Source organism: Scatophagus argus, chromosome 21, assembly GCF_020382885.2.
Source record: "Scatophagus argus isolate fScaArg1 chromosome 21, fScaArg1.pri, whole genome shotgun sequence".
Classification (NCBI taxonomy): domain Eukaryota; kingdom Metazoa; phylum Chordata; class Actinopteri; family Scatophagidae; genus Scatophagus; species Scatophagus argus.
In genome coordinates, this window is record NC_058513.1 from 19,956,169 (window position 1) to 19,967,509 (window position 11,341).

An 11,341-nucleotide genomic window follows, 5' to 3' on the forward strand; every position below is an offset into this window, starting at 1 on the left:
TTACTTATTTTGGTAGCAGGGACAAAGAGAATTTCACTGCGCATTGTACTGTGTATGATTGTGTGTGTGACAAATAAAACCTTATCTTATCATATCAGTCTCTCCCCTCCTCTGTGGCCTCTTTTTCCCTCTCCTCCTCCTTCTTCTGGTCTCCTCATTTATCGCCTGAGGTCTTCAGCAAACCCTCCTCCTCCTCCTCCTCCTCCGCCCTCTAACCCTCCTCCTTCTCCTCGTCTCACCCTGTCTGTCTCAGATTAGATGTGTCCATGATGGCTGAGAGGAGATGTTCTCAGGAGGACGACTGTTCCTCTCTTTTGTCTCGGCTTGGTTCAGACTCTCCTCGCCCCCGGATGAAGTACGGAGGGATGTTCTGCAGTGTTGAAGGAGCTTTTGAGAACAAAACGCTGAACTTTGAATCATTCAGTCCGCAGACACAGCGACACCGAGCTGCACGAACCCAAAGTGACAGCCATGATCCTGGAGACTCGGCAAGAAGAGGAGGAGGACAAAGACAGATCGTGGTGTTTCACTCTGGACACATCCAGGACAACTATGGCAAGAGAGAGGTTAAAATTTATCTAGAATACATTTTAGTTTTATTGTCTTTGTTTTTGAAGTTTCCCTTCAGAAATCTGATGAACATCTGTTTTCTGTTTGGGAGGATTCTGGAGAAGGACAGCAGTTTGGACTAAGACACAACTCCAACACCCCAAAACATTAGTCTGGGTTTGCCAGTGGCCTTTTAAGTGGGATCAGATTCAATAATCAACTATCTTTCTCCAGAGTTGCTCACCACTCCTTTTACACTAAGGAACCAAACAGATAAAGTGAGATTTCAGTGTGAATTTAGATTCCATTCTGGAGGAAGTGCTAAAAGTACGAACACGGTAGAAATACTCTCTTGAATTCAGAATCCAACTTTAAGTAACATCATCAAAATGTTAAATGATTAAAAGGTTAACAGTGGTCTCTTAATTTTCTCAAACAACTTGCCATCCAATTGTCTGCGAGTTGCATTGTGGGTAACTGTGCGGAGTGTGAAGCTGGAGTTGACGATAAAGTTCAGTGTGAAACGTTATCAGCCAGAATGAAAACATGAAGAATCTCTGTGTGATCACACATCTTATCATCTTCCAACCGTAGACCCATCTGAGCATGTGCAGAACAAAATCACATGCACACAGAAAAATTCTCATAATTACAATGACTTAATTATTTCAGTAAAAGATTTTTTTCCAGAAATATTAAATATTAAAATGCGTAAATAATAATAATAATAATAATAATAATCAAAACTATTAATATTAATATAGTAAAAATATTAGCTCGACAGCAGGGGGCACTTTACAGATTACATAAAACAACCCAGCAGAATCTAAAGTTGTTAAAATGAGCTCCAGCTGCAGATGAGCATACAAATGCATCAATAATCCATTTTTATCATAGACTGTGTATTATCTCTAAACTACTGCTAATACAGGTCTTCTACTTAGACAATATTGTGAATGCAGGATTTTTAATTTAATGTAGTATTTCCCCTGGATGTATACTGATGCATATAGTCAGATTATTGATCAGTTTGTTCAGTACAATGTTTTATTACAGTTTCAACATCGCAGCAGTAACACCCTGCACTTAGTGATAATATTCTACTAATCCATAGGATCAATACCGCAGCACGAGTACTCTCACTCCGACATGCATGTTTCCTGCACAGCAGGTGAACCACCAATCGCAATCCAGCACATAAAACACTTCCGCGGATCTCCTTTCGAAATAAAAGCATGGGCAGTTCACACAGATGTTGAAGTGTTGAAAACACCCAAACAGCATTTCTGTTTTAACATGTCATAAAGTGGTTAACATGGTTAAAGGTTTGGGTTTTATTATATGGATTCGTTACGTTATAACAGTTTATTAAAGGTTTCCTGTAACTTTGATTTAGATGGGAAGATGGGAGACGGTTATCGGGCTTATCAGCCTTCGCTTTGTATGCTTATAACGAGCTGATATCCAGGTGAAGTTCTGATAAGAGATTATTAAGAGATAAGGTACATCACAAAAGATATAAAGAGTTTATAAAACATGATGTTTTGTCAGACAGTATAAGGTTAGAAGTACTGGTATTAGTAAAATGTTAGTACAGAGTCACAGGAGACATTTTATTCCACTGAGTACTTTTACTTTGAATACTTTTAAGTACATTTTCCTGACAGTATTTAGCATGTTACAACGTATTTCTTCCTTCACCGGCCACTGGCTGAACACACAGTGTATTTTAACGACACATCATTCTTTTAAAGAAACTCTTTAGAAATATTCAGGGGCTTTTATTTTGAAATTTAATTTTCGGTAGCGCGACGTCAGAGCTGACGTGCACAACAATAGCAGACCGTGGGTGTTTGTGTGTGAGCGGATCAATCAGCCGATCACAGATCGGTCAGGATGTCGTTTCAGACCAAGAAGAGCAGCGCGAGACCCGCGGTAGGTTCGGGCCACGCCCAGCCAGGCGAGTCGGGATAAGGGTGATGGGGGGGGTGCGATGAGGTGCGGCAGGATGCTGCGCCTCATCGCCTGTCAATCAGCGAGCCGTTAGAACCAGAGCGAGGCTGGACCGGGCCGACCGGGCTCTGCTTGGCTTGTTTTTAAAGACGCGGTGAAGCTGCAGTGATGCAGTGAAAGATTAATTCATTATGATAACAATTTGATGATGGTTAGGAATATAAACAAAAATGTTCAAATATTTTATTAATTAAGAAACATTAAGCACATTGGACTGTTAATATTTTTATCCTAAAGCCACCACACTTCCTGTCACTCAACCTGTGTGACATCATCACTGTGGGCGTGACTTACACCACAAGTATTGTTTCCATCATGAAGTTCTCGCTGTCACATTTCACCGTTCTTGTTTCATGATCTTTTCTGTTTGTTCTTACTGTACTGAATATTATGCTGAAGGTTGCACATGATAAATTCTGCTGTGAACAAAGAACATGTTCAGAAACAAGAAAGCTCCCAGATGATTGTTCTTTAAGTTGCCAGCATTTTAAACTTTCAAATATCAGAATGGTCCTTAAAAACCCAACAACTTTATGCTTTTTTAAATCTCATAGTAACCAAACTTCTGAATGTCTGTAACGTCTTGTTTTACCCAGCATCCCCTCTGTCTGCTTGTCTGTTTCCAGGGCGACCATCTCATCATCAAAGGAGGAAAGATCGTCAATGATGATCAGTCATTCTATGCTGACGTCTATATTGAGGATGGGACCATCAAGTAAATATACTCATATTCATTTTAATATGAAATTAATTATTGTGAATTCGGACCAGCTTCGCTTTCTTTCAGGCTTTTGGATGTCTGGATTGGTCAGTGTTTTAGCTTCACATATGGACATCATTGTGTGTCCTAATCAGACAGATTGGTGAGAACCTGATTGTTCCGCCTGGCGTGAAGACGGTAGATGCATACGGTCAGCTGGTGATCCCCGGAGGGATCGACGCCAATACTAATCTTCAGGCTCCACAGAACGGCCTGAAACCAGCTGATGACTTCTACCACGGAACCAGAGCCGCCTTATCTGGAGGAACCACCATGATCAGTCAGATTCTTATCAATGACCTCTTAATACTCATCAATCAGGCTCCAGTCAGAGAACCGTAGTAATCCCAGTAATGGTTGTGTTTGCAGTGGACCATGTGCTGGTGGAGCCAGGGACTAGTTTATTGTCAGCATTTGATCAGTGGAAGGAGATGGCTGAGCAGAGGGCCTGCTGTGACTTCTCCCTTCACCTGGACATCACCCGCTGGAACGATGGACTGTACGAGGAGCTGGAGACACTTGTCAAAGATAAAGGTCAGAAGACGATCTGCTCGTTGTCACAAAAGACACATACAAAAAAACACAAAGCACATAAAAATTACATGAAAAATCTGTGAAGCTGTAACCCTGAGAAAGTTTTACATGACAAATCATTTTCTGTCAATCATGTAATGGTTTCATCTCCACTTGGGTAGTTTATTTTCTAATAAAGCATGATGCTTTGTTAGAAAATAATATAATTAATAAAGTGTCATATAAAATATTGTGAAAAGTGTCATATAAAATCTTAATTTAAGTCACTACTTACTAAAGCTGTCAGATAAAAGAAGAGAAACAAAAACCACAATCAGCAAAGAACAACTTTGGGTCTTTCAGTACTTACTCAGGAACAGACAAAACAGCAAAAATGGGCTACAAAGCCAAACAAATAAAGAATAAGCAGGACTGTTATGTACACAAGTACGTGGAAAATATATTTAAAATCATGTGGGACCAATGCACGGATGCTATTTTAAGAACAATATCATTTATGTTTTAGGAGTGAACTCCTTCCTGTTCTTCATGACCTACAAAGACAAATACCAGAGCTCCGACTCTCAGGTGAACCGTACATTAATGATTGTGAATGATTTTTATTGTTTTTTGCGGTTGTTTGTGTGTTGTTTTGTTGTTGCTGAGGTTTAGTCCGATTGGCATATTAACATAGATCAATGTTTTCTCTTCATTTCCCTAAATTTACTTCCTGATTACACGGTTGCAGCTCTACGAGGCTTTTGGTGTCTTACGGGATCTTGGAGCCATTGCACAGGTCCATGCTGAGAACGGGGACATCATTGATGAGGTTATACAGCCTGACCAATGACACAAGAGCTTACATCATGCAGGCAGCCCCCATTGCCAACCCCTTCAAGCAGAGAATAAACATCTACAGAACATTTGCTCATATTTTTATATTGTATTTGTACTGGTTTGTGTTTCAGGAACAGAAGAAGCTTCTCAACCTCGGCATCACTGGACCTGAAGGACATGTGTTGTCTCATCCTGAAGAGGTACACACACCTGTAACGCACCTGTTGCACACCCATAATTATATCTGTGCCAACATCATCATGTGACATCAGCAGCAATCGGCAGTTGTGTGTATACTACTGATGATATGTTGTGCTTCAGGTGGAGACGGAGGCAGTCTATCGGGCCATCACCATCGCCAAACAGGCCAACTGTCCACTGTACATTACCAAGGTGATGAGCAAATCTGCTGCTGATGTCATTGCCAAAGCCAGGAAGAAAGGTGACAACATCATCCTTTTCTCTTCTTCATATTTGTCCTTCTTTATCTTGCCCTTTAATCCAGATCAGCTTCAGATTTAAGGAGGAACTTAACTGAAATTCTATTTACATTTTCTCTGAGTATATTGAGGGCCTGTGGACCAGGTCTGCCAACCCACAGGTACTGTCCTCAAACTCCACAAACCTCTCAAGAGTCAACTGTGACTGCAGAGGTTTTGGACTCCCTCAGTGGCACAAGTCATTCCCTGAGTCTTCAAAGGTATTCAAGTTTTCCCTCCAGTAGTATCCTCAGTATAGATCAGCAGTGCTTCTCCAGGTCCAGTCAAGTTTATTTTTATATCCCCAATATTACAAAACAATTTGCCTTAAGGAGCTTACCAGTCTGTACAGTAGACAACAACTGTCTGTCCTTAGACCTTCGAGGGAAGCAGGAGAGAGACTTACTGATTAGTGTCTTCAGTAGACAAAAGCATTGAAGGTGTTGCCTTGGTAGACCCCAGCAGGGGCTTCTGCCTCCAACCACAGACAAACTCCTCCACTACTATAAGGTGGAGATTAGAATAAGGTACTCAGACATTTGTGCTGGTGTAAACATCCTCCTGTTTCTGTCATCAGGTATGGTGGTGTATGGGGAGCCTATTACAGCCAGCCTGGCTACTGACGGCTCTCACTATTGGTCCAAAGACTGGGCCAAAGCTGCTGCCTTCGTCATGAGCCCACCTCTCAACCCTGACCCTTCAACTCCACAATACCTGACCTCCCTGTTGGCATGGTTAGTACAACTGTAACTTCCCGTTAGCAGCGTTGCTTTCCTTCTGCATCTCTCTTAGCACAGTTGACATTACTGTAGACTCATCCTCCATCTCAACAGTTTAAGTAGTGAATCTGACAGGTTCTCGTGTGTTTCCTTCCAGTGGAGATCTCCAGGTGACATCCAGTGCTCAGGCCAGTTTTTCCACAGCTCAGAAAGCTGTCGGTAAAGACGACTTCACTCTGATCCCAGAGGGAACCAATGGGATTGAGGAGAGGATGTCTGTGGTGTGGGACAGAGCTGTGGTAGGACAAGCTGTCTGCACACCATGAATCAATCCACTCTAGTCTCTCCTGGAAGACATTTATAGTGTTGTTCACATGAGATGTGGCAGAAATAGTTGTGTGAAGAATGAAAAATGAGAACTGAGAGAGAATTTGTGTCTCACCTCTACACAGACACTATGATGTCTCCAAGGTCATAAAAAAGGAAGTTTCAGATGCAACCAGCAGAAACAGGCAGGATTTTATGTGGCTGTAAAATGGACGTAGTTAGTTTATTTTCAGGGGGACAACTGCTCCGAAGTTCTGCAACTGAGTCCTACAATCTGATCCGATAAATTGCACAAGTATCACTGCAGAAATCAACAGAGTTGGTTTCAGACATGACGATCAATCAGCATTAAAATACCATTTCTCTGTCGAAGTCATTATAAAGTTCAGTGTTTTCAATGTAAATTACCTTCATTCTGTCATGGCAGGCTGTCATCTCAGATTTTAATGACTACAACATCATCAACCTAAAAAATAATTCAAATTAGCTCCAAATGTGATGTTTACAGAATTTAATTGATTGAAAAAAAGAGCTGTGGTATTACCTTTGTGCTCAGAATGCAGGTATTGGATTCTACTTCTGGACAGAAACAGTTGGATCCAGGCATCCCAAAAAATATTAATATTTTGTGTGGTTCTGACTGAAAACAAGAAAACAGTTCAAGAAAAATGCAGAAGTGGAGACATGCTTCATCAAACTGATTTCCTCCTGTTAAAGGGTTTCTTTCTTACCTGAAACAAGGCTCTAATGGCGGATGGTGTCCTGGGATGTTGTATAAAATGTATAAATGTATGTATAATATAAACAGTCAGAGAGTTTTGAGAGAACAGGGTGAACTTCACATGTGGAGACTCACCAAATCAGATCATCTTCCTCCTACTGATGTCACTACTATTTTAACTTTTCTCATTTGGCCTCTCTGAAGTCTACAGGGAAGCTGGATGAGAACGACTTTGTTGCTGTGACGAGCACCAACGCTGCTAAACTCTTCAACATTTACCCACGCAAAGGTATTGCATCAATCAGAATGATCACAGTGTGGACAAGATAAAGACAAAAGAGTGTAAAAGAGGACCTTTTTATTTCACTTGTGATTTGTATCCTTTTTACACAGGATGAGATGGTAACTGAACTATAACTTTGGTGTAAAAATACAATAAAGCACATGAACATCCACCTGAGGAAATGCCATAGTCATGCAAATATTCATCAGCAGTGATATTAGTGTTTAAGTTAACATCACTGCAGTCAAGTGTAAGGCAGCAGATTGATTTTTCTGTCTCTTGTGTTCAGGACGGATCGCTGTTGGATCAGATGCCGATATCGTTGTGTGGAACCCAAAGGAGACGCAAACTGTTTCTGCAAAGACTCACAACCTGGTAACAGAACATTGATACTCATCACCCATAATGACAATTATTTCATCAACAGTCATCACACTCTGACCTTCATCTCTGACCCTCCTCCTCCTCTCCATGCTGCCTGTCTGTGCAGACAGTGGAGGTGAACATCTTGGAGGGTTTGGAGTTTCGAGGCGTTGCATCAGTGGTGATCAGTGGCGGTCATGTTGTTTTTGAGGATGGTAAACTGAACTCGACTGAGGGCTCAGGACGCTTTATCGCCAGGAAGGCTTTCCCCGACGCAGTTTACAAAAGGATCAGAGCCCGCAGCAAGGTAACGAAACAACTGGTTAATACATAAACCATCTTAACTACTACCAGATAAGCAGCTGGCCAACAAGTTAACCAGTTAGCTATCTATAACTCTGGCAGAAGATAAAAATTTGCATCAAGGTAACCAACCAACTGGTTAACCCTCTCACCAAACTTGTTCAACTTCACCAGACAACCAGATGACTATCTAATAGAAGATCAGAGACTGCTGCAAGTTAACACACTGGTTAACTTGTGAACTGGCCTGAACTACAGATTAACCAGTTAACTAGCTGATAGACAATTAGCCTTTGCAGTATGGTAACCAGACCAACAAGCTACTTACAGGTTCAGCTGCTGGTGGATGAACTAGTTGATCAGTTAACTGATCGATCGGTGTATCAAGTAGTCATTCAGTTTTGCTCAGACCTTTCCTCACCTTGTCTCAGATGGCCGAAGCTCGTGGCATTCCCCGTGGAAACTATGATGGTCCGGTCCATGATGTTATCAGCATGACTAAATCGGTCCCACCCACTCCAACCTCCAGGGGCACCCCATGTCCAAAAAGCCAGACTGGTTCCCGAAACCTCCACCAATCAGGATTCACCCTGGCTGGTAGTGTTCATACATGCAGGGCACACATACATATCGGCAGCATTCTGATCAATAATGTGATCGACTACAGCTGACTTGTTGAACTGTGGTTTAGACTGCACACTCATTCTTCTTTTTTTTCCTCCTTCCAGGAGCTCAGGTTGACGACCACATACCTCGGCGCTCAACTCAGAGGATTGTGGCGCCACCTGGTGGGCGCTCCAACATTACATCCTTATCATAAAGCAACAAGAATTTGAATTTATCCAACACAAAATTGTGTCACTTTCACCACAATATACCAAACCAAACCTTGTAGTAAGGTTTGGTTTGCTACACCCTGAAACAGTAGTACTTTATATATTGCTGAACCCTACTACAGCCTCATACACCCTTAAACAACCATGTTAACTGACACTTGAAGGTTCTGTACACAAGACTGAGTGGCCAAAATGAAGAGAGAAGATCAGATGTCATTCTCTGTTAATGACGTTATTACTAAACCATATATGTACTTATATAACCTTCAAATACTTCAACTTGTGATAAATCCTACTGCAAACCCCAAAGGTAATATTAAAAACTAAAACACTGCAAATTCTGTAACAAACTCTTTAACTAATACTGGACCCTACTAAAACCTTTTAAGTGTAAAACTAGTATTAAACCCAGCAACAAGTACTTTAACTAGTATTATGCTGTACAACAACTCTACAGATAGTTTAATTATGACTGAATTCTTCTACAGCCTTATAAACCCTATAACAATAGTACTTCAACTTTTGCTAAATCCTGAAATGGTGGTACTACAACTTTACAAACACTAATAAACACTAGTACAACTTTACAAATCTTACACCTACAACCCAACTAGTACTGAAAGTTACAAAAATGATACTACAATCCTGAAAATACTACTGTCCTACTGTGTTTCAATTGTCGTGGTACTGAGTGTTATCAGTATGGTTCTTAGAATGAGACATAGTACTCATACTTTTTAAATAATCTTACATTTGTACTCAACATTTCATCTCATTTGTCCTCAAACTCATGAATTCATCACTTTCTCCACACATTCGTGTTCTGTATCTATGATGTTGTCTCTCTCTCTCTTTTCTGTCTCTCTCTCTGATAGAAGCAGTAGTAGTAGTGGTAGTTGTAGTAGTGGTAGTCATTATAGTTTCACTGGAACAAACTTCCTGCATCCATCATCATGAGGAAACACATCGAAGACCAACTGTTTACCACCAGCACACATTTCAAACGCGGTTGCCTGAACTTGTTGTTCCTCGATGTTTCCAGATGTTTGCCTCATACCTGCCATTCTGTCCAAGAACTTACTCAGCTCATTGTTGAAGTGAAAGTTAAATTCATTCACTGTAGTCAGTAATAGTAACACTTGGTCTCGATCTTTTAAGGTCTCTCAATATGAACCACTTCAATCCACTATGAGAGCACATTGATAATATGAATCCATATTGTTCTGGTGTAAATTCATCACTCTGTGTAATGTGTTCTGTCCTAATAAGCGTGTCTGTTGGTCTGAGTTAGTCTGGACTGCAGGGTTTGTCCTGCAGGACCAACTCACCTTTTACTTGCTCATTTACTCATTTACTGTGCATTTTAGTTATTGATATAAGAATTGATAAATGAATGCCAACCAGAAAGAACTGATAAATGGTGCTAATAAATTAATTGATAGCCTACAAGTAGCAATCCCTTCAATACCCCTACAGCAAGTAAACCAAATTACTCCACCCTTCATAAATATCTTAAACAAAGTGACATCATGTTATTACAACTGGGCACTGGATATCAACTTATTTTACTATAAACATACTGCTGAAAAAGTTTTTTAGCTCCTGTGTGGTGGCCCATTGCACATGCTCAGTAGTGGTTCTTCTGCTGGCCCCACCCATGCTGACTGCTCAAACAAACACGTGTTTTGGTTGGTCAATTTTGACCCTGACTGTAAAGCAGGGCTGCCCAAAGTGGGCCCTGCCTTGAGGTTCAGTTTGCCCTCTAAAAATTAATTCAACAAAATTTTATAATGTTTATGCAGTTTTATTTTTTGTGAGGTAAAAATGCTCTTTGAATATGTAACATCTATAATCACTGTTCACAATCTGCATGGGAAGTCCCTTAAATAAAGGAGTCATTTAAGATCTTAACAACATAGAGGCCTGTGGCCCCATGAAGATTCAGTTTTTGTCTTTTAAGGGAAAAAGTTTGAGACTGTGATGTCACAGCTGCAGACCCCTCCCTTTCCTGCTCTGTGACCTCTGAAGACAATGTCTTTGATTTATAAAGGCTGCATTTGATACCATGATCATTTTGTATTTTTTAAAGTTTTTGTATCCTGGCAGTGTTAGCATCAGTGATCGTAGTACTAACTTACAGTTCAGGGGCTGTGCAGCCCACAGCATCCATGATGGTGCTGAGCTGTTGGAGTAAAGCTCCTCCAAAACGTTGTCGTTATTAAACGCTGCCATACTGACTCAGCTCCAGCATGGCGGCTGTTTTCCTGCAGGCTGGACTGTTCCTATAGCAGTTACTTGTGTTTCTGTCCTCGCAGATGCACTGGAGCCAACATGGAGGATATGCACTCCTGCATATGAGGAGGGGTTGCTCTGGCAACAGTGCATCTGTTGTGGTTGTTGTTGTTCCTGTAGTGAATGTAAAACTACTTCCAGAGAGCTGCATGAATAAACTGTGAAGACAAACACAGCTGAGTGACATGTCCATTTTCATACTTTGCTGTCCAACCTGTGAATAACTCTTTCAGTCTCCAGCTCTGTGTACAGGAAATCAATATGACGTAAAAGAGCTGATCTTATTATTGGTGTTTATATGTCATGTTCATGTGTTTATTATGAAACTGGTCAGATATAAATTTAA

General features: G+C 40.9%; 1 protein-coding gene across 1 annotated transcript; it reads left to right on the top strand.

Moving 5' to 3' along the window:
* Positions 1-2,356: 2,356 nt before the first annotated feature.
* Positions 2,357-11,166, top strand: dpysl4 (dihydropyrimidinase like 4). Its single transcript, XM_046376912.1, has 16 exons — positions 2,357-2,484; positions 3,189-3,277; positions 3,418-3,602; positions 3,692-3,856; positions 4,362-4,423; positions 4,584-4,664; positions 4,804-4,872; positions 4,994-5,114; positions 5,729-5,885; positions 6,028-6,169; positions 7,123-7,207; positions 7,491-7,576; positions 7,692-7,871; positions 8,299-8,464; positions 8,596-8,655; positions 11,019-11,166. The coding sequence occupies exons 1-16, from the start codon at positions 2,446-2,448 to the stop codon at positions 11,150-11,152; spliced, it is 1,821 nt and encodes a 606-aa protein (XP_046232868.1). The 5' UTR covers positions 2,357-2,445; the 3' UTR covers positions 11,153-11,166.
* Positions 11,167-11,341: the final 175 nt, after the last annotated feature.